This window comes from Mobula hypostoma, chromosome 5 (genome assembly GCF_963921235.1).
Source record: "Mobula hypostoma chromosome 5, sMobHyp1.1, whole genome shotgun sequence".
Taxonomy (NCBI): Eukaryota; Metazoa; Chordata; class Chondrichthyes; order Myliobatiformes; family Myliobatidae; genus Mobula; species Mobula hypostoma.
Genome location: NC_086101.1, coordinates 92,758,302 through 92,785,891, shown reverse-complemented (window position 1 = coordinate 92,785,891; position 27,590 = coordinate 92,758,302). Strand labels below are relative to the sequence as shown.

General features: G+C 41.7%; 1 protein-coding gene across 10 annotated transcripts in view; it reads right to left on the bottom strand.

Moving 5' to 3' along the window:
- Nucleotides 1-27,590, bottom strand: part of LOC134346863 (myc box-dependent-interacting protein 1) — a 182,152-nt gene that overhangs the window by 30,523 nt on the left and 124,039 nt on the right. For 4 of the 10 annotated variants that reach the window (XM_063048660.1, XM_063048661.1, XM_063048664.1 and 1 more), the window contains 2 exons: nt 25,083-25,106; nt 18,798-18,941 (listed from right to left, as the gene is read on the bottom strand). The exons of 4 other annotated variants lie outside the window; for them this stretch is intronic. In XM_063048660.1, coding sequence (XP_062904730.1) covers nt 18,798-18,941; nt 25,083-25,106 — 168 coding nt within the window. The remainder of the gene's footprint in view (nt 1-18,797; nt 18,942-25,082; nt 25,107-27,590) is intronic. 2 more of the 10 variants (XM_063048665.1, XM_063048662.1) reach the window with 2 other exon arrangements.

Here is a 27,590-nt window from a genome sequence, read left to right as displayed (position 1 = left end):
AAGAGGGAGGAAAAAATATGTTACCTAAAATAGGAATCGCTAGCCCAAATTGGTTAAGATCAAAAGATTTTCTGAATTGAAACCAAATACGTAAGGTATATTTAACTATCGGGTTAGACACCTGTTTGAGGCGTTTCAAATCAAAAGGAAGAGAGGAACCTAAAATAGAGCCAAGTGTATAGCCCTGAACAGATTGTAATTCCAATGCTACCCATTTAGGAATGGATAGTATATCCTGGTCAATTAACCAAAATTTCATATGTCGAATATTAATTGCCCAATAATAGAATCTAAAGTTAGGTAATGCTAAACCTCCATCTCTCTTAGCTTTCTGTAAATGTATTTTACCCAGTCTCGGGTTTTTATTTTGCCAAATAAATGAAGAAATTTTTGAGTCAACTTTATCTAAAAAAGATTTTGGAACAAAAATCGGTAATGCCTGAAATATATAAAAATTTTGGCAGAAAAAACATCTTAACTGCATTAATATGACCAATCAAAGTTAAATATAAAGGAAACCATTTAGATGAAAGTTGAATAATATGGTCAATTAAGGGTAAAAAGTTAATCTTAAATAAATCTTTGTGTTTACAAGTAATTTTAATCCCAAGATATGAAAAATAATTATTAATCAATTTAAACGGAAAGTTATGATATAAGGGAAGTTGTTTATTAATCAGGAAAAGTTCACTCTTACTAAGATTTAATTTATAACCTGAAAAGAGACTAAATTGTGCTGATAACTCTAAAACAGCAGGGATGGATTTTTGAGGATTAGAAATATATAAAAGTAAGTCATCAGCATAGAGTGATATTTTATGGGACTTTAAGCCCCGAGTTATCCCAGTAATATTTGGAGATTCTCGAATGGCAATTGCAAGAGGTTCTAATGCAATATCAAATAACAAGGGACTAAGAGGACAACCTTGTCGAGTACCTCGAAAAAGAGGGAAAAAAGGTGAGCTTAGAGAGTTAGTACGGACTGAGGCCACAGGAGAATGATATAACAGTTTGATCCAGGATATAAATTTCGAGCTAAAATTAAACATTTCAAGCACCTTAAATAAGTAAGGCCATTCTACTCTATCAAAAGCTTTCTCAGCATCTAAAGAGATAACACACTCAGGAACATTTTGTGAGGGGGTATAAACAATATTTAACAGTGTGCGAATGTTATAAAAAGAGTAGCGACCTTTAATAAAACCCGTTTGGTCTTCTGAAATAATAAAAGGAAGTACTTTTTCTAAACTGTTTGCTAATAACTTAGAAAAAATTTTAGAATCAACATTTAATAAAGATATTGGTCTATAAGATGCACATTGAGCAGGATCTTTATCCTTCTTTAATATTAGAGAGATTGACGCTCTATTAAAAGATTCGGGAAAAAGTTTACCAAGTTTTAATGAAGCCTCGAAAACCCTACAGAACCAAGGGATTAATGAAGGTGCAAAACATTTACAAAATTCTGCAGTAAACCCATCAGGGCCAGGAGCTTTCCCCAGCTTCAACAGGAAATAACATTCTTAATCTCATCAGTGGTAATGGGAGTATCTAGCATAGAAGACATATCCTGTGAAATCTCAGGGAAGTCTAGGTTATCTAAAAAATCATTCATATATTTAGAGTCTCGAGGAGACTCTGATTGATATAAGGAAGAATAAAAATCAAAGAAGGTTTGATTAATCCCCACATGATCAAGTATCAGTCGATCATTTTGATTATAAATCTGATTAATTTGAGATTTAGCATAATTAGACTTCAATTGGTTAGCCAACAGTTTGCCAATTTTGTCACTGTGTACATAAAATTCACTTCTTGTTTTCTTTAATTGGTTTACAATCGAGGACGAAAGTAATAAACTGTGTTCCAATTGAAGTTCAGTTCTTTGTTTATATAACTCCTCAGAGGGAGCTGTAACATATTTCTTATCAATTTCCTTAATCTTGTCCACAATTACCAACTCCTCCTGCTTCAGCTTCTTCCTCAAAGCAGCAGAATACGAGATAATCTGACCACGAATATAAGCTTTAAAAGTATCCCAAAGAATGTTCACAGAAATATCCTCTGTATAGTTGATCGTAAAAAAAAGATCAATCTGATCATTCATAAAGTTAACAAAGTCCGAGTCCTGAAGCAACAGCGAATTAAAACACCATTGTCTATTATTTTGTATATTAGCCTGAATTTTAATAGAAAGCTTAAGTGGAGCATGATCCGAAATGGTTATAGAGTCATAATCACATTTAATCACTGAAGAAATAAGACGAGAGTCAATAAAGAAATAAGCAATTCTTGAACAGGAATGGTGAACATGTGAAAAGAAAAACCTTTTTCCCGAGGATGCAAAAAACGCCAAATGTCTGTCGACCCAGAATCACTGAGGAATGAATTAATCAAAGTTTCAGATTTATTAGGTAAGGTCCGTAGAGGAGCCGAACGGTCCAAAGCTGGAGATAGACAGGTATTAAGATCTCCGCCCCAGATCAATGAAAACTCATTCAAATTCGGGAACTGATTGAATAATGATTTATAAAATTCCGGACAGTCCATACTGGGAGCATAAACATTAACCAAAACTACCTTTTTATTAAATAGTAGACCACTAACCAGTAGAAATCTACCATTCGGATCAGAGATAATATCATGTTGTATAAAAGTAACTGAGGAGTCTATATAAATAGAGACGCCTCGAATCTTAGCGTTAGAGTTCGAATGAGACTGTTGTCCCTTCCAGAATTTAAAAAAAACGTAGTCTGTCCCCCCTCCGCACATGGGTCTCTTGTAAAAATAGAATTTGTGCTTTAAGTCTCCGGAACACTTTAAAAACTTTTTTCCTTTTAATAGGATGGTTAAGACCATTAGTATTCCAGGAGACAAAATTAATAATAGACTCCATAAACCCTAAAGTCAACCCGCAAAAAGGAGGATTGACGATAGGCTCGACCCACGAACCCGGAAAGGGAACAGAACAACTAAGAGATACCGGGAAGGAGAACGCAACCAATACTTCAATAGTGTACATAGCCCAAGAAGAAAAAAACTAAAACGTGAAGCCCCTCCCACCACCTCCTATCCCATGACCCCAAGGCTAAATCTAAAACAGACCAGCCAGAAAGTAGTAAGCACTAAAACTACCCCCATGACTTCCGATAGACGCTCCCTAAAAAGTGTAAATATAAAAAAGATCAGCTAGTTATAAAACAGTAAAATAAAAAAAGTAAATCAATTAAAACAAACACTTAATATAATAGAGAAAAAGCCAGAAAATATAAACAAAAACCGCAACCCCAGACCCTATGAATAAACAAAAAAAGAAATGAAATTATTAACATAAACTAGTTATGAAAACCTACAAGAAAAATAGATTTAAAAACTACAAAATTTAAGGCCTCAAAGGAAATACGTAGAATGATGCTGAGGAAATAACTACCCAGAATCCCCTGGGAAAAAGAAAGGAATTACGCAGATAGAAAGGAAGTTTAACAACCATATTAATTAATCAAAAATAAACTTTTCTGCCCATATAAGGCAAAAAAAAATTAAGGCTGACAGATTCACAACCTCCGATCAAACGGAGATAGTTAAAAATTACGATTAAGATGTTGAAGGTGAAAATTGATCCAGATAACTCTGGGCATCCGATGAAGATTCAAAAAAAATGGAGGGCTCCATCCAACGTACAAATCCTTGGACGTGCTGGGTAAAGCAGCGTTGGTTTTAAGTCCATCTTGCAGAGTTCCGACATCACAGATCTATAACGAACCCGTTGATCCCGAATTGGTTTACCGAAATCTTCCACAAACCGAAAATGAAGATCCAAAAAATCAATGTAACCTTTAGATCGAACGAATCGAAACAGTTTCTCCTCGTCTTGAAAGTAATGAAAACTAAGATGACATGCCAAGGTTTATCTGACTTAGACGAGTATGATGGAACTCTGTGAACATGATCCAATAACGGTGGTTGGTCAGGAAATACAGTAGGAAATGCATCTTTTAAAAATTGAGAAAAAAACTTCATTGGGTTGTCAGATTCAGCAGCTTCACGCACCCCAATCATTCGAAGATTCTGCCGTCGCATTCTGGATTCTAAGTCAGAGTTTTTAAAGGTCAGAATGTCAAGTTTCTTCTTCATTACATTAATTGTTTCTTCGATTTTCCCCATCTTGAGTTCATTTTGTTGCATGGATTTTTGAAGATTAGATATAGCCGACTGATGTTCCGTAATAGATGTTTGTATTTTATCGATTGAATTGGCAATTTTATGGAAATTAATTGAAATTTCCGCACGAATCAGCTCCGTAATAGAGGTTGAAGTTTCCCTTTGAATTAGATCCGATATAGCTTTCAAAGTCACCGGTGGTTCAGTCGGAGGAAAATCGGTACCTTTCGGTCTAACCGGAGGTTTGCCGTCCTTCCCATTTTTTCCATTCTTAGACATAGCAGACCTTAAAAGCATCCGATTATCAAAGAACTCAATTTGTTTCAAAGTATTGTAAAAGTCGATGCCTTAATGGTTAGTTAAAATATAGCTGATCATAAGAAGAAAAACTCAGAGGTAATGGAGCGAGTCAAGAACACGACTTCACTCCATGAGCTCTACCGGAAGTCCCCAGCTACCCTTCTTAAATAGTGGTAAAATACTAGCTGCCCTCCAGTCTTCTGATACTTCCAGCAACTCATTTTCAGACTCCCCAAACCTACGCACACAACTGGCAAGATGCCAGTTATCATTGCTTAGAATATTCTCCACTTACTGTTGAAATGGCATTTCCAGCCAAGGAACTCAGCATTACCCAGGACAGAAATCAAGGAAGGGCCATAGCATTCACAACCCATGCTGAGAATTTAGCTGCAGTGTGGAGCCCGCAAAAAGTGCTCAATCCAAACCCATTCAAGATGCTGGAGGAATTCAGCAGGGCAGGCAGCATCTGCGGAGAGGAATAAAGAGCTGACATTTTCGGCTGAGCCTCTTCAACAGGATTGGAAAGGAAGGGGGAAGAAGCCAGAATCACGGATTTCCAGCATCTGCGAATCTCTTATGCCAATATGCACTCCAGGCCAACACCTCAATCCTAGTAAAAAGTAGAGGCCTGGATGCAGAGTGGTCTACTCCTTTTCCTGCACTGTTAAACTCTACCTCACTGTAATCAGTATATCCTAGTTTCGAGCATTGCTTTCCTAAATTCAATTGCAAACTTGCACATTTCAGTAATTCAATTTTAACAAAATCCAGCGTTGAAGAATCCAAGTAGCTCTAACACAGGGGTCCCCAACCTTTTTTGCACTGCGGACCGGTTTAATATTGACAATATTCTTGCGGACCGGCCGATCCCGGGGGCGGGGGAGGGGGCATAGGGCTGTCAACGGACAAGAGTAGTAGTCAAATACGTTGTGTTTACCCAGAGAAAGACTACAATGACAATGAAGCTTTGCGCGGGCACCAGTGCGCATGCGTGTATGTGCTGATTTTTCTTTTTCTCCACGCATCGTTTTTGGAGATTCTGTTCAGGGGGTGGGGTGGTTAATCACAACCGGAATATAGGTGATAAGTGGTTAATACACTCAATTTCATTTCTAAAAGGGTTTCCTAATATAATATTAAACACACAGCGCATATTTTCCTCGCATGAATATAGTGATAAGTCAATTATCAGGGGAGGACAGGGGAGCTTGAAGTAAGTGTTGAATGAACTTCCAGTAGAAGTGGGACAGGCAGGTTCAATATTATCATTTAAAGAGAAATTGTATAGGTATATGGACAGGAAAGGAATGGAGGGTTGTGGGCTGAGTGCAGGTCGGTGGGACTAGGTGAGAGTAGTGTTCGGCATGGACTAGAAGGGCAGAGATGGCCTTTTTCCGAGCAGTAATTGTTAAATAAGTCAATAGCATCATAACATTTTAAGTAACGTATGGATATTAAACACACAGCACATATTTTCCCCATATAAACATATAAAATCATTCCAACGCACCAATATCGCTGAGTCAGTGGGAGCCTTGGGCTTTCCTTCCTGCAACAAGATGGTCCCATCGAGTAGTGAGGGGAGCCAGCGATACTCAAAGGGGGTTCCTTATGTCCAGTCTATTCCGCAATTTAGTTTTCATTGCATTCATTGCAGAGATATGTTGGAAATGGAAGCAACGTTTTCAGTGCTTTCATGGCTATCTTAGGATATTCAGCCTTGATTTTGATCCAGAATGCGGGCAGAGATGTTATGTCAAACATACTTTTCAGCCCGCCGTCATTTGCAAGCTCGAGGAGTTGATCTTCTTCCCGTGCTGACATAGACGACGCGTGGGTAATGACCTCACCTGCGTTCAAGCTCAACGGTGGCCGTGACAGGGAATGAGGAAAAGTGCAGCTGACTCATATCGCCAAATCATATCGTTTCCTCACGGCCGGGCAGCACATGCTTTGCGGCCCGGTGGTTGGAGACCGCTGCTCTAACATATACCATGACTTATTCCATGTTGCTCTGTCTACAAATGCATCCAGTTGAGTGCAGTCCCAGTACCAGTAGATTAAAATTTCCCTCCAGCACTTGTAACATTCCTCTGCAGGCTACTAATATGGAATGTTAACAGCTATTCTACCCATCAGTATGTACTTTGAGATACAACACAGAACAGGTTCTTCCAGCCCACTGGTTGTGCAGCCCAGCAACTCATTGATTTAACCTCACAGGACAATTTACAATAACCAATTAAACTACTAACTGGTACGTCTTTGTGAGGGTTTTCCCCAAGTTCTCTGTTTGGACTGTGGAAGGAAACCACACAGGAAGAACATACAAACTTTCTTAGAGAGGACACTGGAAGTGAACTCCCAACACCCTGAGCTGTAATAGTGTTGAGTTATCTGCTACGCTAATATGGTGCCGCATCTTACAATATCTAGTTACAACCTAGTCCAGCAGTTGACCTTCCTCCAGAAATAACTGCACATGGGCACAGTCACGTCTAGCCTCTTTGCAGAACTACAGTTTGCACAGCAAATATATTGCATCAAAGTCATGATCCTGACCAGAAACCAGCTCACCTGGCTCAAAGTAATGACCAGCAACACAACAAACTACCTAACAAAAATGTCAATTTCCCTCAAGTTCAGACAAATGAACCGTTTGTATTAACAGACGAGTGCTGGGGGCACCAAGTGTTGCTCAGCAGAGCAACGTAAGCAGACACAATGATAACAGTAAAGCAAGCCCATTGCCACACTTCAACTAGCCACCCCTCACGATCAAAGAGACCTTCAACCCTGGGTCAAGCCATCCATGAGCCTCTAGTCCTAGTCTCCGGGCTCTTAGTCATTGGGCCTCCAACATCCCAACTTTCGCAATCAGTTTCCCCACTTTCAGTTTGCATATGGTTCACTTGGGGAAAACAAGCGGAAGATGTGCAAAATCTGACTCCAATCATCAATGGAAGTCCACTTTCAGGTTTGGAGACTTGACTGGTAGGTTGGTAGGGAATGTAAATGACCCAAGCCCCAAATGAGACAGCATGTGTCAATCTTACTCTCGGATTAATATGCAACAGATGCAATTAGCATTGGGAGGTCAGAGCTCAGGCATACAGCCGTGATATTGCCTCAGAGCACATTTAAAGGTGATGATACTGGGCATTACCAGATTGTCCAAAATAGAAATCTGATCCCAGCAGCAAGGGTGGGGGAACATGTGAACGGAAACTGATGAATGCATTTCATAAAAACCACCCATTTAAATGTTACACACAATGTAGAACAAATAAAACCATTATCTGAATCATTTAAAGACCATACCAACTTTGGGAACATTGACAGTGCTGGATCCAACACAGGGCAATGTACATAGCAATGTACTACCCTCTTTGCATCAGATACCTGCAGTTATTTTTGAACTCTGCTACTTGCTGATCAGAGCTGCTTACAGCCTGCAATCAGAGCAGAGAATATCCTGAATAACAGTGATTCACACTATCTGTTGGAGGAACTCAGCAGAGCTGAGCAGCATCATGCAAAATGGACGAGTGATGTGACTCTGCCCACTAAATTCCTCCAGCAGATCTTTACGCCAGATTTCTGTATCTGCAGCATTCTCTTCAAGAATGCTACACCAGGGGGAACAGGTCCAGGACCTAAACACTAATTCTGGCATGACATCAAGGATCAGCAAGCTACTGGAAGTAAAATCCACAAACCTTCTACCATGATGAGAACACAGAACATTACACCATAGCACAGGCTCTTCAGCTCCAGATGTTGTAACCTTTTAGCCTAATACAAGATTAATCTAATCTTCTCTCCTACATAGCCCATTTTTCCTTCATTCATGTGTCCACGAATCTCTTAAATGTCTCTGATATACAGCTGCATTAAGTTTGTGAACCCCTGGCAATTACCTGGTTTTCTGCATTAATTACTCAAGATATGGTCTGAACTTCATCTAAGTCACAGTAATAGTCAAATAATCTGTCTAAACTAATGACAAATAATTGTACTTTTCAAGCCTTTATTGAACACATTCTTTAATCATTCACAGTCCAGGCTAGAAAAAGTACGTGAACCCTTGTATTTAATACCTGGCAGAACCTCGCAATAACCTCCACTAAACGTTTCCTGTAGCTGCTGATTAGACGTGCACAATAGCGAGGAGGAATTTTACATCATTCCTCCATTCAAACCTGTTTCAGTTCATTGATATTTCTGGGATACCTTGCATGAACAGCCCTCTTAAGGTCATCCACAGCCTTAAGGTCTGGACTCCGATTTGGCCATTGCAAAACACAATTTTTCTTTTTAAACCATCCTGTTGTTGATTTACCCTTGTGTTTCCGATCATTGTCTTGTTGCTTAATCCGACTTCCATTAAGCTTCAGGTGACTGACCACCACCTTGACACCCTCCTGTAAAATGACTTGATACAACTTTGAATTCATTGTTCCCTCAATGATTGCAAGCTGTCCAGGCGCTGAGGCAGCAAAGCAGCCCCAAACCACGATGTGCCTTCCACTATGCTTCACAGTTGGGATGAGGTTTTGGTGTTGGTGTGCTTTGCCTTTTTTCCTCCAAACATAGCGGTGTGCATTTCTGCCAAGAAGTTCAAGCTTTGTCTCATTTTTTCCATAGAACATTGTCCCAGAAACATTCTGGAACATCCAGGTGGTCTTTTGCAAACTTAAGATGTGCAGAAACGTTTTTTTTGGGAGAGCAGTGGCTTCCTCCATGGTGTCCTTGAATGAACACCATTCTTGTTCAGTGTTTTTCTTATAGTGGACATATGAAAAGAGTTATTTCTAGAGATTTCTGCAGGTCTTTTTCTGTTGTCCTTGAGTTCTTTTTCACCTCTTTCAGTATTGCATGTTGTGCTCTTGGAGTGATCTTTGCAGGTTGCCCCCTCCAAGAGAGAACAGCAACAGTACTGAGTTTCCTCCATTTGTAGACAATTGCTCTTACTGTGGACTGATGAACACTCAGGTCTTTAGAAATGCTTTTGTAGCCTTTTCCAGCTTCATGCATCTCTACAGTTGTCCTTCCAAGGTCCTCTGAAAGTTGTCTTGATCGAGGCATGGTGCACATGAACAGATCTTTCTTGAACATGCTCTGTCAGTAGCCTGCCTTTGTGTGTCTTTATAGGGCAGGGCACCTTCACAACCCACACCTCCAATCTCATCATTGATTGAAACACCCCACTCCAAATAGTTTTTGCAGAACCCCAGAGGTTTTTTGAACCTATCCTGATTGTTTAAATGTACTCAGTATTGACAAGTGGTACAATTATTTGTGTGTTATTAGTTTAGACAGATTGTATTTGTCTATTGTTTTGACTTGATAAAGATCAGACCACATTGAATAATTAATGCAGAAAACCAGGTAATTGCAAAGGGGTCACAAACTTTCTTGCAACTGTACCTGCCTCTACCACCACCCTGACAGGATATTTCACACACCCACCACTCTTAAAAACCCTTCCTCTGGCATTGTCCCTGTACTTTCCTCCAATCACCGTAAAATTATGGCCCATCACCAGCCATTTCCCCTCTGGGGAGAAAATGCTGGCTGTCTACTCAATCTATGCTTTTATTATCCTGTATGCACTGTATTCTGCCTTCAAATTTAACCCTCCAAAATGAATCACTTCACACCTTCTCCAGATTGAACTCTATCTACCACTCAGCCCATCCTATCAGTGACAACCCAACAACTTTCACCACTGTGCTCAATTCCATCAGCCTCCCCATCCTACCAGTGACCCAGTGTAACCCTCAACAACCTTCACCACTGTGCTCAATTCCATCAGCCTCCCCATCCTACCAGTGACCCAGTGTAACCCTCAACAACCTTCACCACTGTGCTCAATTCCATCAGCCTCCCCATCCTACCAGTGACCCAGTGTAACGCTCAACAACTTTCACACTGTGCTCAATTCCATCAGCCTCCCCATCCTATCAGTGACCCAGTGTAACTCTCAACAACCTTCACCACTGTGCTCAATTCCATCAGCCTCCCCATCCTACCAGTGACCCAGTGTAACGCTCAACAACTTTCACACTGTGCTCAATTCCATCAGCCTCCCCATCCTATCAGTGACCCAGTGCAACTCTCAACAACCTTCACCACTGTGCTCAATTCCATCAGCCCTCATGTCACCTTCCTACCCACCTTACCATCAAGTGGTAGGATTATCACTAATGCAAAAAATAACTTTTCTTCAAGGACAATTACTGCAAATCCAGGTCTTTGTGGACTAGAGAACTTGGTTTAAAATGTTGAATGGACTCTGGTTATTCCTGACTGTCCAGGAGAGAAAGGTGGGCAGTGAATATCAAATTGTAAGAAATGCAGACCAATTACTTCTGGGAAAAAGAATCGGGAGTCATTCCAAACAAAAAAAAAACTGCAGTTTTCTAAACATTTCAGAACAAAGGCAAAAACAATGTAATATTACAAAGCACAGTCATCACTTTACCACAGGTTCCACAAACAGGAAGGTGATAATGACCAACAGCTTTGTTTAAGGGACCAATATTCAGCTCGACAAGGCAGCATAATCTTTCTGACAAAGTGCCTCAGATACCAGATGTTAAATTAGCCCCTTTCCACAGATGTTAGTCATCCTGCTGAGTATTTCCAGCATTTACCTCAGATTATTAGCATGTGCTTTTTTATTGCATTACTTTTCAGTAGAATTGCATGCCTGAGAACAGACAAGATTAACATCTGAAAATCTGAAAACAACATATCTTGGGGGGAAATAAAAGGATGCTGCATTGGGAGTGTCAACTGGGATGTTTGAAGTCTCTGGAGGAGGATTTAGGCACGTGATCCTCTGACTCAGCAGGAGTTCGAACCACTGATCCTCAGCTTGTGTTACAGGAACTTGTGCTTTCCAGCTGTAACAGGAATCAGCCTGACAATCATGAAGCACAGTACCCATGTTATAGGAAACAGGCATTCACAGTACCGTCTCAGATCTGCCCAGAATCTTAGAAATGCAAGAGACTGCTATCTGGCCCAACATTCACATCTCTGAAATGGAAATGTCAGAACAACAGAAGGTAGGAGGCAGTTTGCACAAAAATACCAGTAAAGATGATTGCAACTTCCCCTGATGTTTGTTTTGGTGGACAAAGGAAGCAGGGTTTGTGGGGGTTTTGGAAATACTAAGGGATTACCAGCTTGAGATACCTGTTCAGATATCACTGAGAATCTTTGTTCTTCAAATACAAATTCTCATGTCAATTTCAATTAGTTTAACAGTAAACTAGGCCATGGAAGAGCATTACCTCAATACTGTAGTGAAACCCTTGCTACCATCTTCAAGATGAAAAACTGCCATCAACTGTTGAAGGTCCAGGTGACACAACACTGACAAAATGCTTTCAAAATGACCCCCACCATTCAATAGTAGAAGTAGACCATTCGGCCCTTCGAGCCTGCACCGCCATTCTGAGATCATGGCTGTTCATCTACTATCAATACCCGGTTCCTGCCTTGTCCCCATAACCCTCGATTCCCCTATCCATAAGATACCTATCTAGCTCCTTCTTGAAAGCATCCAGAGAATTGGCCTCCACTGCCTTCTGAGGCAGCGCGTTCCACACCTCCACAACTCTCTGGGAGAAGTTCTTCTTCAACTCTGTCCTAAATGACCTATCCCTTATTCTTAAACCATGTCCTCTGGTACTGGACTCTCCCAGCATCTGGAACATATTTCCTGCCTCTACCTTGTCCAATCCCTTAATAATCTTATATGTCTCAATCAGATCCCCCCTTAATCTCCTTAATTCCAGCGTGTACAAGCCCAGTCTCTCTAACCTCTCTGCGTAAGACAGTCCGGACATCCCAGGAATTAACCTAGTGAACCTACGCTGCACCTCCTCCACAGTCAGGATGTCCTTCCTTAACCCTGGAGACCAAAACTGCACACAATACTCCAGGTGTGGTCTCACCAGGGCCCTGTACAAATGCAAAAGGATTTCCTTGCTCTTGTACTCAATTCCCTTTGTAATAAAGGCCAACATTCCATTAGCCTTCTTCACTGCCTGCTGCACTTGCTCATTCACCTTCAGAGACTGATGAACAAGTACTCCTAGATCTCTTTGTATTTCTCCCTTACCTAACTCCACACCATTCAGATAATAATCTGCCTTCCTGTTCTTGCTCCCAAAGTGAATAACCTCACACTTATTCACATTAAACGCCATCTGCCAAGTTTCTGCCCACTCACCCAGCCTATCCAAGTTGCCTTGAATTCTCCTAACATCCTCATCACATGTCACACTGCCACCCAGCTTAGTATCATCAGCAAACTTGCTGATGTTATTCACAATGCCTTCCTCTAAATCATTGACATAAACCGTAAACAGCTGTGGTCCCAATACAGAGCCCTGTGGCATCCCACTAGTCACCATCTGCCATTCCGAGAAACACCCATTCACTGCTACCCTTTGCTTTCTATCTGCCAACCAGTTTTCTATCCATGTCAATATCCTCCCCCCAAAGCCATGAGCTCTGATTTTACCCACCAATCTCCTATGTGGTACCTTATCAAATGCCTTCTGAAAGTCAAGGTACACCACATCCACTGGATCTCCCGCATCTATCTTCCTGGTTACATCCTCGAAAAACTCCAATAGATTAGTCAAGCATGATTTGCCCTTGGTAAATCCATGCTGGCTCGGCCCAATCCTATCACTGCTATCAAGATATGCCGCTATTTCATCTTTAATAATGGACTCAAGCATCTTCCCCACTACTGATGTTAGGCTAACAGGGCAATAGTTCTCTGTTTTCTCCCTCCCTCCTTTCTTAAAAAGTGGGATAACATTAGCCATTCGCCAATCCTCAGGAACTGATCCTGAATCTAAGGAACATTGGAAAATGATCACCAATGCATCTGCAATTTCCAAAGCCACCTCCTTTAGTACCCTAGGATGCAGACCATCTGGACCTGGGGATTTGTTAGCCTTCAGTCCCATCAGTCTACTCATCACCGTTTCCTTCCTAATGTCAATCTGTTTCAGTTCCTCTGTTACCCTATGTCCTTGGCCCATCCATACATCTGGGAGATTGCTTGTGTCTTCCCTAGTGAAGACAGATCCAAAGTACTTATTAAATTCGTCTGCCATTTCTCTGTTTCCCATAACAATTTCTCTCAATTCATTCTTCAAGGGCCCAACATTGTTCTTAACTATCTTCCTTCTCTTCACATACCTAAAAAAACTTTTGCTATCCTCCTTTATATTCCTAGCTAGCTTGCGTTCATACGTCATTTTTTCTCCCCGTATTGCCTTTTAGTTAAGTTCTGTTGCTCCTTAAAAATTTCCCAATCATCCATCTTCCCACTCACCTTAGCTCTGTTATACTTCTTTTCTAATGCTATGCTATCTCTGACTTCCTTTGTCAACCACTGTGGCCACTTTCCCCCCTTTGAATCCTTCCTTCTCCGGGGGATGAACTGATTTTGCACCTTGTGCATTATTCCCAAAGAATACCTGCCATTGCTGTTCCACTGTCTTTTCTGCTAGGATATCCGACCAGTCAACTTTGGCCAGCTCCTCCCTCATGGTTCCATAGTCTCCTCTGTTCAACTGCAATACTGACACTTCTGATCTGCCCTTATCCCTCTCAACCTGCAGATAAAAACTTATCATATTATGGTCACTACCTCCTAATGGCTCCTTTACTTCAAGATCACTTATCAAATCCTGTTCATTGCACAACATTAAATCCAGAATAGCCTTATCCCTGGTCAGCTCTCGTACAAGCTGCTCCAAAAATGCATCCCGTAGGCACTCTACAAACTCCCTATCCTGGGGTCCAGTACCAACCTGATTTTCCCAGTTCACCTGCACGTTGAAATCCCCCATAACTACTGCGACATTTCCTTTGCCACATGCCATTGTTAACTCCCTATGCAACTTGCACCCAATATCCATGCTACTGTTTGGGGGCCTGTAGATAACACCTATTAGGGTCTTTTTGCCCTTCCTGTTCCTCTGTTCTATCCACATTGACTCTACTTCTCCTGATTCTATGTCCCCCCTTGCAAGGGGCTGAATCTCATTCCTCACCAACAGGGCCACCCCACCCCTTCTGCCCACTTTTCTGTCCCTTCGATAGCACGTATACCCTTGTACATTCAATTCTCAGGTCTGATCCCCCTGCAGCCATGTCTCCGTTATCCCAACAACATCATAGTTACCTGTTCGCACCTGAGCTTCAAGCTCATCCGCCTTATCTCTGACACTTTGTGCATTCAGATATAGAATTTTTAACCCATTTCTCCTCTCTCTGTTTAAATCGCTGCCTAGGACATGCTCTCCTCTCATTACTGCCATCAGTGAGCCTGAAGACTCACACCACGTTTTTTCAGACCAATTCCCTAAATACCAAAAACTTCTGTCGCATTTCATCGTTCAGGCCTCCGAACACCGGTCTCATAACATCAGTATATCAGTATTCTTTATTGCAATGCCAAGTTGCATTTAAGGCACAACTTCAGTACACTAAAACACTGACATTGCTTATTGAGTTTGAGATAGATCAAATGCAGCTTGACTCTAAAAGGGTCTCACCCTCTGTGCAATAATAGGTGGCTATTCAGACCATTGTACCCATGCTCAGCCCTTTCTTGCAGGGAAACTAGAAAGCCCTTTCTTTCCATGTACAAACTCAATTTCCTTTGCAAAAGCAACTGAATCTGCTTCAAATGCTTCCAAGTTCCTGGGGTTCACATCACGATTACTTCACCTGGTCCTTTAATATCACCTCTCTGAACAAGGCAGCACAGCAGCACCTCCACTTCCCAAGAAGACTGAGGTAAGCAAGGCTCCCCCACACCCCATCTTAACTGTGTTTTACAGGAGCACCACTGAGAGTGTCCTGACAAGTTCATCTCCATCCGGTATGGGAGCAGTCAAACATCGGGCCAGAAGTCCCTACAAAGGACTGTGAGAACAGCTGAGAGGATCATAGGAGTCTCCCCACTATCCATGAGGAGTGCTGCATGTGCAGGGCTCCTAGTATTATAAAGGATCCCACACAACCATCCAGCATCCTCTCACCCTCTATCAGGCAGGAGACTACAACGCACTAAAAACGGTCAGGATGAAACTGTTTCTTCACCCGGACCATTAGGCTTCTGAACTCCCTGCTGTGTCATATTCGAAGTGTCACGTTAATCTGTTCTAGTACAATATGGAATATTAATGCACTTCAGATTGTTAATTGTGTGAGATTCATCTGTAGATTTTATCCTTACTTTCATGTTATCGTGTGTTTATGTGTACTACTGAGCTTTACACGCTGGTTCAGAGAAATGTCTCATTTCTACATGCATTAATTATATAATTAAACAAAAATAAACAACTTGAAATTCTAGATTACATAAGGTTCTAACCATTCATCTTAAGTTTGTGCCCTTTAGCTACCAACCTTCCTACAAATGGAAACATTTTACTTTCCCTTCATCATTGATTAAACTCAAGATGATGATCTATCTCTTCCAGGTTTGTTTGCATACTTATTAAGTATGCATTTGGTCTCCTTTAACAACCCCAAATTGAGGTGTTAATGATTGTTTGGATTGGGTCTATGCAAAACAGCTTGCAATGTTCACACTTTATTTACTTCTTTTTGACATGCAGAGAATTATCAGGGCTGGAAGACGTTCCGCAGAAGACCAGAATGCATACAAAAGCTCCTATCCAGAGTTATGTAGCAGAGAAACAAACACTGCAGGTCATTGACTGTAAAGAACCTAATTACAGTCATTGTTTTATTCATTCCACATTCCCAGTTCTTCCAGATTTAACCCTCAATGGTCAACTAACCCGTCAACCCTGACATATTTGAGATAGGGAGAAAAGCAGAATTGAGGGATGAACATGCATACTCCAGAGGACAGGATTGGATCTAGACTGAAAACACAAGATTCTACAAGATGCAGGAAATCCAGAGTAACAGAGGAACTCAGCAAGCAGGACAGACAACATCCATGTCGAGGACTAAGAATCAATGCTTTGCACCAAGACCCTTCATCAGAATTGGAAAAGGACAGGGGAAGAATCTAGGTTGGTAGAGCTGCAAGGCCACAGTTCTACGATCTCTGCCATTCTATTCTGCTGTGGCATTTCTGACGGGCTTGACAATCAAACTGTCCACTGATGTAGGGTGATGATACCGTGAAAAGCTTTTCTTGTTGGATCATCAACAGATTAAAAAGGGAGCCTGCAGAACAGTCAAAGGACAAGGGAAGCCAGTACAGAGGCAATACCCAGTGTGTGTTAGTCATACACCAGTTAAGAATGACTAAGGTTTGAGTTTTCCTTTGTTCTAAATTTACTTATACTTGGGTGTAGCTGCACTGACTTGTGGACAACATTAAAGTTACAGAAAGATTTGATTTCCCCAGTTGCTTTTCAACTATAAATGAGGCTTGCATTTATTCAACACCTTGCATGGTGCACAAAGATGTTTTATAGTCAGTGAAACAATTTTTCAATGTGTAATGAGTTAATATCTTTTAAACTACTAGGAACCCAACTTCAAAGAAAATAAAATAAATTAAGCACATTTTTACAAGCAAAATTTCCAAATTACAGAAATGTCATATACATTGCAGCCTTGTCCAAAATGATTTGCTGGTACAAGAAAACTGAAACAACCAAGTAGCAATACAAATCAAAAACGTTCAACAAATTTTGCAACGCATTTCCAGTAAACCTGAATACTACCTCTGGGAAGTAACATCCAACTTGGATTCTGAGGGCTTCAAAAGATGTTAGTGTAAGGAAATACAGTCCATTTGTATCATAGATGGAGTCCATCATAGTTGGTTCCTAAATGTCACTGAGCCAAGCTGCTCGCTAGGGCACTCTTAGGTGCAATTACTGTTCAGCCAAGTTGCAGATTTGGAATTTAGACCAATGTCATGACAAGCCAATTTCCTTAAGGATAGTAGTAATTCAGATTTTTAAATTATTCGATAACTTCACTGTCCATTACTGGCACCAACATTTCATCCTGGAATTTTGTTTAGGTAGCCCTGTCTCCAAATATCAGGGAGATTTAAATTGTTGCACCCTGAACACTGATTCAGGCACCAGGATTACTAATGCAGTAACTATACCGTGCAAGTGCTTATTGTAACACTGCTGAAGTTGGCACATAAAATCCAATACGAGTATTAAAATGTGGTTTTTTTAAAAATTAAAATTGAGACAAGAAGATTCAGGTAGAACAGTGGTGCAGCAGGACAGCTCCAACAGCCCAAGTTCAATCCCAATTCTGGTGCCCATTCTCCTGCCTTCTCCCCACAACCCTGAGGCCCTTACTAATCAATAACCTATCAACCTCCACTTTAAAATATACCCTCCACAATTCAGCCATCTGTGTCAATGAACTCCACAGATTCAGCATTCCCTGGTGATAGAAGTTCCTCCTCATTTTTTCTAAAGATACCTTCTCTCTAGAAACACATTCCTCAGTTTTCCCTAAGTCATTAGTGTTAGGTTAATTGGCTTCTGTACATTTGCCACTAGCCCAAGACAGCAATGAGAATGGGGAGAGGCCAGAAAAGTGCAAGTCTGTTGCAGAGAAATGGGGACTACTGTATTCCTCAAAGAGCCAGAACAGACACAATGACTGAATAGTTATTTGCCATAAGAAATGGCTACCTGATCCTTAATACAAATATCTCATCAACCAATCATGCAGCAGCAACTCAATGCATAAAAGCAGGCAGACATGGTCAAGAGGTTCAGTTGTTCAGACCAAACATCAGGATGGGGAAAAAATGTGAACTAAGTGACTTTGACCAAGGAATGATTGTTGGTGCCAGATGGGGTGGTTTAAGCATCTTAAAAACTGTTGATCTCCTAGGATTTTCACGCACAATTGTCATCTCAAGAGTTTACAGAGAATGGTGCAAAAAAACATCTAGTGAGCAGCAGTTCTCTGGGGGAAAACGCCTTGTTAATGAGAGAGGTCAAAGGAGAATGGCCAAACTGGCTCAAGCTGACAAGAAGGTGACACCAACTCAAATAACTATTACAGAGGTGTGCAAAAGATCATCTCTGTAAGTACAACACTTTGTACCTTGAAGTGGATGGGCTACAGCAGAAGACCATAAACATCCACTTTGGCTACTTTATCAGGCACACTCCTGTATCTAATAAAGTGGCCACTGATTACAAGGGTATGCGCAGTCTCATTTTTGAAAATTAGCCATTCTCCCGAAATAAGCAATTTACAGCAGGTTGACATAATTAGAAATTGCAAGCACATACCCAACCATTATTTACACTTACTTCAGCAGCAACAGTTTCCTTCTCTTCAAGCAGAATGGGCTGGGCTGACCAGTCCACTGCAAAAGTGCTCTCACTAAAACCATCCCCAATAGCCAAGCTTGGAGAATGGTCCATAGGCATGCTGTTAGTTGAACTCCCTTCAGGCTGTACGGAAGGATGCAGCAGGAGAAAGATAGAACAAAAAAGCTCAGTAAAACAGGCAAGTGAAGTGAAGAGACCCACAGAGTCAAAGAGCACTGGACTTACGGTACTTCTAAAGACTAATTAAGAAACTGCTTCAAGATCTCGACTGAAAGTTTTGAAAAAAATCTGTGGAATGCTCTGCTACAGACTGGTGGAGGCCAAGTCCATGGGTTAAGGCAAAGGTTGATAGCTTCCTGATCAATTAGGGCATCAAAGGATATGGCAAGAGGGCATATGGGGCTGAGCGGGATCTAGGATCACTCATGATGGAATGGCGGAATAGACTCGACAGGCTGAATGGCCTAGTTCTGCTCCCATCTCTTATGGTCTTAAATTATATCTAGCTCTTGGCCAGCAATCGGAACTCAGTATTATGAATACAAAGAGTTGAGTTGGGTTTGAGGCGCTAGTTTTAAAATTTCTTACTTTCTTGCAGAGGGTTTCTGCAAACAGCAATTAATTGAACCACAAGATTGACAACTTATTAAAAATCTGAGACTGATGAAGACAGCACTGAGTCACACATCAGCTACAATTCCATTAAACTGGAGAAACATGTATCGGGTGGCTCTAGCAAAAAGTGCCAAAAGTTTGCAAATCAAGGAGCATTTCTGTAGAGAAAAAATGTCAACATTTGAGAAAATGACAAACGTGTAGAGAGAATAGCTGACGAAATAAGTAAAAGATGAAGGTAGAGTGAATGAAGAAACCGTTGTGGTAACTAACAGATTCTACAGATGTTCGAAATCCAGAGCAACTTTCTCAAAATGCTGGAGGAACTCAGATCAGGCAACATCTATGGAAATGAATAATCAGTTGACATTTCAGGCCGAACATTTAGGACTGAAAGGAAGTGGGAAGAAGCCAAAATCAGGTGGTGGGAAGTGGGAAGGAGTACAAGCTGGAAGGTAATAGGTGTAGCTCGGTGAGGGGAAGGTTGGGGAGGGGGAATGAAGTGAGAAATTGGAGGTGATGGGTAGAAAAGGGCTAAAGGAGGAATCTGATAGGACAGGAGAGTGGACCATAGATAAAAAGGGAAGGAGGGCCAGTGGGGGGTGGGGGGAGGGGGAGGAGATAGGCAGGTGAGGAAGAGGTGAAAGGAGTGTCAGAGTGGCAAATGGAAGAGGGGAGGGGAAGAGCAAGCAAGAAAAATTACTGGAAGTTTTTGAGGGGCAGGAAGAGTGGAAAATGGCCCCCTTTGACTGCTGGAGGGGGAGGCTACTAGCTTTTACTTCCAAATCATACCTTGTTCTGCACTCACAGGTGTTAATTACTTCTTCCCCACCTGTACATCTTAAAATGTTCACACTGACCTTCTAGTTAAGTGACCCGAATTGAGACTTTAGATCCATGGATGCTGTTTGACCAGCTGAGCACATCCAACAATGTTCTTTTTGCTTGGATCTCCACAAGAACAGTTTTTTGCTCCAATAAAACTCTAAACGTTCTTGTTTTTGTAGCCAGTAGAATTCATAATTTTTGTTTTATAAGTCAGGCTAATAAAAGGATCTTCCAAATGTTGGACAATTTTTTCCCTCCCACTTCAAATAAGGCAGCAATGTACAATGACATATCCCCATTACTCCGCCTTGAGTCTATAATTAAATGTCCTTAAACTGCACGTACTCTTTCTTAGCCACAATTATTACACCCATTTTCGAAGCATCTCTTCAATTTTAGTGCAACACCCAATGATTTACTAATTGCAAAAACATCTGTATGACTGGAATGACTCATGTATTTAATTCATCGACTGTGCTAGCTATCTGAAACAAGCCTAAATGCAAAAAACTTTGTTCCTATTACAAAAAGACAATGATTACAGCTGTAACTAAACCTAGAATGGGTTCTTCCCTTTTGACAAGGGAAGCGCAGGCCGACAAGGGAAGTCTAGGACAGCTTAAAAGTAAAAGATTCCCAGCAAAAAAATTACTGAGAATTCAGAGGGTTCGGAAGCTTTTTAAAAACCAACAGAAGGCAACTAAAAAAGCTACAATGAGAGAAAAGATGAAATAGGAATGCAAGCTAACCAATATCAGCAGATACCAAAAGTTTTTTCAGATATATAAAGAACAAAAGAGGTGAGAGTGGATATCGGACCGCTGGAAAATTACAGAGAAGAGGAGAAGATGGCGGCACGACGGCCGCACGTGCGGCCACTTCGGTGGTGATGTCTGTTATTTTTCAAGTAGGGGACCGTGCACAATTCTGATTTGATGGAGACGTACGTGAGAGTACGGAAGAATTTCTGGAAAAGTTCTGAAATGCCCGCTTCACTGCCGCTGCTACTGTGTGGTAACCGGAATCTCCGGAGCAGAGGACCCAGAAAGCCTTAGCTTTGTGTGTTTCAGTGGCCGGGGCGAGGTCAGAGGATGGCGCTCAGGAGGCTGTATTGGAGAGGCTGGTCGGAAGCTCGAAGTTTTCAGACGGATGGACTCAGTGTTGGCTGTGGTTGGCTGCTTCCAAGGTATTGGCAAGTTGACGGTGCCTGGAGGTTTATGGCAGGGAGTTTCTCCCTTTTGGCGCCTGCTATCGGGGACTCGGGAGTCGATCGACTCGGGGACTTTTGAGACTTTATTTACCATGCCCATGGTTTGTTCTTCATCAAATTATGGTATTGCTTTGCACTGCTGTAACTATATGTTATAATTATGTGGTTCTGTCAGTGTTAGTCTTTGGTTTGTCCTGTTTTCTGTGATATCACTCCGGAGAAACATTGTATCATTTCTTAATGTATGTATGCATTTCTAAATGACAATAAACGAGGACTGAGTGTTCTCATAATCTAATCTAATGGGGGACAAAGAAATGGTGGATGAATTGAATTAGTATTTTGCATTACATCTTCACTGTGGAAGACACTACAAGTACGCCAGAAATTCGAGAATGCCGAGGGCAGAAGTGAGTGTAGTTGCTATTACCAAGGAGAAGATGCTTGGGAAGTTGAAGGGTCTTAAGATAGATTTATCACCTGGACCAGATGGACTACAAACCAGGTTTCTGAAAACAGTAGCTGAAGAGATTGCGGAGGCACAAGTAATGATCTTTCAAGAATCACTAGATTCTGGAATGGTTCCAGAGGACTGGAAAATTGCAAATATCACTTCACTCTTCAAGAAGGGGGGAAGGCAGAAGAAAAGTAATTATAGGGCAGTTAACCTGACTCCAGTGGTTCAGAAGATCTTGGAGTCCATTATTTAGAATGAGGTTTCAGGGTACTTGGAGGCATATGATAAAATAAGCCAAGTCCCTTAAAGGGAAATCTTGCCTGACAAATACGTTGGAATTCTTGAGGAAATAACAGGCAGGATAGACAAAGGAGAGTCAGTGGATGTTGTTTACTTGGATTTTCAGAAGGCCTTTGACAAGGTGCCACACGAGGCTGCTTAACAAGATAAGAGCCCATGGTATGACAGGGAAGATACCAGCATGGATAAAAGATTGGCTGACTAGCAAGAGTTGGAATAAAGGGGCCTTTCTGGTTGGCTGCCAGTGTCTACTAGTGTTCCACAGAGGTCAGTGTTGGGAATGTTTCTTTTCACATTACATGTCAATTTGGATGATGGCATTAGTGGCTTTGTGGCTGAAGTTTGTAGACAATACAAAGAACGATGTAGGGGCAAGAAGTGTTAAGGAAGCAGAAAGTCTGCAGAAGGGCAGACTGATTGGAGAATGGACAAAGATATGGCAGATGGAATATATTGTAGGGAAGTGTATTGTCATGTACTTTGGGAGAAGGAATAAAGGCACAGATTTTTATAAACTTGGAGAAACTTCAAAAATCAGAGGTGCAAAGGGATTTGGAAGTCCTTATGCAGGATTCCCTATAGATTAACTTAATAGGTTGAGTTGGTGGTAAGGAAGGCTAATGCAATGTTAGCATTCATTTTGAGAGGACTAGAATACAAGAGCAAGGATGTAACCTCGAGGCTTTATAAGGTCTTGGCCAAATAGGACTTGGAGTATTGAGAGTAGTTTTGGGCCCCTCGCCTAAAAGATGTGCTGGCATTGGAGAGGGTGCAGAGGAAGATCAAGAGAATGATTCTGGCAATAAGAAAGGCTAACATGAGAAGCATTGATGGCTCTGGGCCTGTGCTGGTTGGAGTTAAGAATGAAGGGAGTGGGGGGGGGGGAGAAATCTCGATAAAATCCATCAAATAGTAAAAGGGCTAGACAGAGTGGATGTGGAGAGATTGTTTCCTATAGTGGGTGAGTCTAGGACTGGGGGGCACGGCGTCAGAATAGAGGGACATCCATTTAAAACAAAGATGGGAAGGAACTTCTTTAGCCAGAGGGTGGTAATCTGTGGAATTCATTGTCATAGACAGCTGCTGAAGCTAAGTCATTAAGTATATTTAAAGCAGAGGTTGATAGATTTTGAATAAGTCAGCTCGTGAAAGAAGACAATAGAATGGAGTTGAGAGGAAGGGATAATAAAATCAGTCATGATGGAATGAAGGCCAATCACAAACAAGAGGAAATCTGCAAATGCTGGAAATCCAAGCAACACACACAAAATGCTGGTGGAACTCAGCAAGCCAGGCAGCATCTATGGAGAAGAGTACAGTTGATGCTTAGGGCCAAGGCACTTCATCGATCCTGCTGAAGGGCCTCAGCCTAGTACGTCGACTGTACTCTTTTCCATAGATGCTGGCTGGCCCGCCGAGTTCCTCCAGCATTTTGAGGGTTGATGGAATGAACGAGCAGACTCAATGTGCCAAGAGGCCCAATTCTGCTTCTAAGTCTTATGGTCTTTTTAAACATTAGCTGTAAACTGGGGACAGGTTCACAAGCACAAGCTAAGCTGTGTGGGCCTTACCCATTCACTTATCGGAGGAGGGTATAAATAGTTAAACCTACAGAACTGGTCAGTCTTCAAAAGAGGCTATTATTTTAAATTTGCTCTGATGAATTTACCAAATCATGTCCCACGATGGAACAATGCACATCAAGTTACAGTTGCATCAACTTGGAAAAGCAATGGCTGTTGCATTCTGAGAAACCAATATATTCGGTGTTTAAGAAATCCCACTTTACACATCTACACAAGACAACAGCTTAAACAATGCAACTAATACAAGACAAACGAGACATTCTACAGATACTGAAAATCCAGAGAAACACACAAAACGCTGGAGGAACTCAGCATGTCAGGCAGGATCTCTGGAGAGGAATAGAGTGCTGAGGTTTCAGGCAGAGACCCTTATCAGAACATGAATAGTACTTAAGGGTCTCAGTCCAAAGCATCAGCTCTTCATAGCTGCTGCCTGACCTGCTGAGTTCCTCTAGTGTGTGCAACAAATACGAGATAGCTTTGTGACTGACAAGTATGTTGCAGAATTGAATGAATGCCGTCAACACTTAAATGACAGCTTCAAAAGGACTGCAACTACATCCAATTAGCCTGCAAACAGGTTACACCCAATAAGCAGGTATCTAATGAGATCTGCTTCATTGGATGCTGTGCAACAGTAGCAGTGAAGTCACAGCTTTCTAGTACCAGGTTGTCAATAGCTCCAAGGAATAATTTCAAATGACATTCCCAGAATTAACACTGGTATCACTGAAGAATTAACCATGTGCATTTTAAAACAAAATATCACCATTCAGAGACTTAATTCTCTGTCTTGAATCCCAAAGCAAATCCCAAGGAGGTCATCTCAAGCCCCAAATTGTAGAGCCATGAATCTTCAGGTAGCTAGTTAATCTTGTTGACACTGAAGCAAAAAAAGCTGTCCATAATTCAACTAAAACATATACTCAAGAGACAACATATATGATATGAAATGAGTATCAAAGTTTCAAATACATAAACACTGACATACAAATGGATGACATCTAATAATGCACGTGAGACTTGTCTTAAATGCAAAGCAGTGGTGTACAAACTCAAGATTCTGGCTGGGAAAAGAGGGAAGAGAAATTCTACACAAAGGAGCACAACAGACAAGGGCAACATTTAAACTTCCAAAGCTGAAGCAATAGGTGCTGCTCAAAAGCAGTGGATATATAACTGTATGCATAAAAAGGTGTCAGCATCAAGCAAACTGTAAAAGCCTTCAGCATGCTGGTGTGTTTTAAGAGTTAATTCATATTGCTTACCTCCCACAAATCCCAAGGTAAAGTCTAGCATGTTGAATAAAAAATGAAGTTAGTTACACTTTACACAAATAACTTTTTCACCTTACTGGAATATTTCTAATGACAAAGTTCATGAAACTAGTGCTGTGTATAAGTGGCAAAATGGTTTCCAGCAATTTTTTTTCTACTGCTAACAAATCAAACATTCACTTATCTTTGTTCCCTTACAAATGTATTTATTGATCCAACTGCTAAAAGTTGTGCAAGGCTATGAGGGAAACCTGCAGCAGCAAAATGCTTGCCTATACTTCAGGCTATATTCCCGAACATTCTTCTGCGGCATACAATAGCTTGCAATTACTACCACGAAAATGCCAGTCCATCAAGGCCATAAAACATAGGAGCAGAATTATGCTATTCAATGTATCAAGTCTACTCCACCATTCCGTCATGACTGACTTACTATCCCTCTCATTTTCCTGCCTCCTCCCCATAACCATTGACACCCTTACTAATCAAGAACCTATCAACCGTCACTTTAAATATACCCAATGACTTGGCCTCCACAGACATCTGTGGCAATGAATTCCATAAATTCACCACCCTCTGGCTCAAGAATTCCTCCTCATCTGTTCTAAAAGGATGTAGTTGTATTCTGAGGCTGTGCCCTATGGTTCTAAACTCTCCTACTACTGGAAACATCCTGTCCATCTAGTCCTTTCAATATTCAATAGGTTTTAATGAGCTCCCCCTTACTCTTCTAAACTCCAGCAATACAGGCCCAGAGCCATCAAACACTCCACATACATTAACCCTTTCATTTCCAGAGTCATTCTCAAACCTCCTCTGGACCATCTCCCATGTCAGTACATTAATTCTTAGATATGGGACCCCAATTTGCTTTTAATATGCCAAATGTGGTCTGACCAATGCCTTATAATTCTCATCTTTACATCCTTGCTTTTATATTCTAGTTTTATCAAAATGAATGCTAACATTGCATTTCCCTTCCGCAGGGAAAGGAAATTCTGGGAAATCAGAACTTTGATCAATGTAGGAGATCAGATTTAACAAAACACATGGCAGGTTTTCATTCCCAATGATGAACAGCTCAGGTGAAACAACCTGCTCTCGAATGTCTGTGGGTTGAGCAGGGTCAATGGGAGGAAAGGAATAGTCGATGTTTAGGGTCAGAATCATGCATCAGGATTGGATGGCAATGACCAGCAGAGAAGGGCAGTGGTAAGAAACAGTTGAGGCAGTTAGTGGAAAGGCTGAGAAAGGGTGCATGACAAGAGGCAGGTAGTGTCAGGTAGAGGTGAGTGGGATGGAGTCGCATGACAAGAGGCAGGTAGGGTCAGGTAGAGGTGAGTGGGGTGCAGTCGCATGACAAGAGGCAGGTAGTGTCAGGTAGAGGTGAGTGGGATGGAGTTACATGACAAGAGGCAGGTAGTGTCAGGTAGAGGTGAGTGGGGTGCAGTCGCATGACAAGAGGCAGGTAGTGTCAGGTAGAGGTGAGTGGGATGGAGTCGCATGACAAGAGGCAGGTAGTGTCAGGTAGAGGTGAGTGGGGTGCAGTCGCATGACAAGAGGCAGGTAGAGTCAGGTAGAGGTGAGTGGGGTGCAGTCGCATGACAAGAGGCAGGTGGAGTCAGGTAGAGAGGTGAGTGGGGTGGAGTCGCATGACAAGAGGCAGGTAGTGTCAGATAAAGGTGAGTGGGGTGGAGTCGCATGACAAGAGGCAGGTAGAGTCAGGTAGAGAGGTGAGTGGGGTGGAGTCGCATGACAAGAGGCAGGTAGTGTCAGATAAAGGTGAGTGGGGTGGAGTCACATGACGAGGCAGGTAGTGTCAGGTAAAGGTGAGTGGGGTGGAGTCGCATGACAAGAGGCAGGTGGAGTCAGGTAGAGAGGTGAGTGGGATGGAGTCGCATGACTGCCAAGTGAATGATAGCTGGGACAAAGAAAATGGGGTGGAGCAAGGTGGAAGAGGGGAATGTGATTATAACGAGCATCTGCTGGAAGGAGACAAGCAGGAACACAAAGCATTGCCATGGCTCATAGAGCATGGAAATCATTAAAAAGGGAGAGATGACTAACAGTTGGAACAAGATATTTTTGGTGGTGAAGGGGGATGGAAACAGGCCGGCAAGGGAACAATGGCAGGACCAGAGGATTCGAAGGAAGAGGGTTACAGAGAGGGATGAAGTTGGGGAAAAGGGAGGTTCAGCTAAAAGTGCAAAACCTAATATCCTAGCACTGGACTGTGGACTACCCAAGTGAATTACAAATGTGATGCTCTTCCAGTTTGCATTGAGCTTCATCCCAGCAGTAGAGAAGGTCAAGGATGGACAGATCAATGTAGGAATGGGGACTCAGGGTTGACATTGTGGACTGAGCATGGTGTTCTGCAAAACAGTCTGTGTTTGATCTCTTCAATGTAGAAGTTGCATCGAGACCATCAAATATGGTAGGCAAGGCTGGAGGAAATACTGAGTTGTTCCAGATTCCAGTATCTACAGTCTCTTGAAT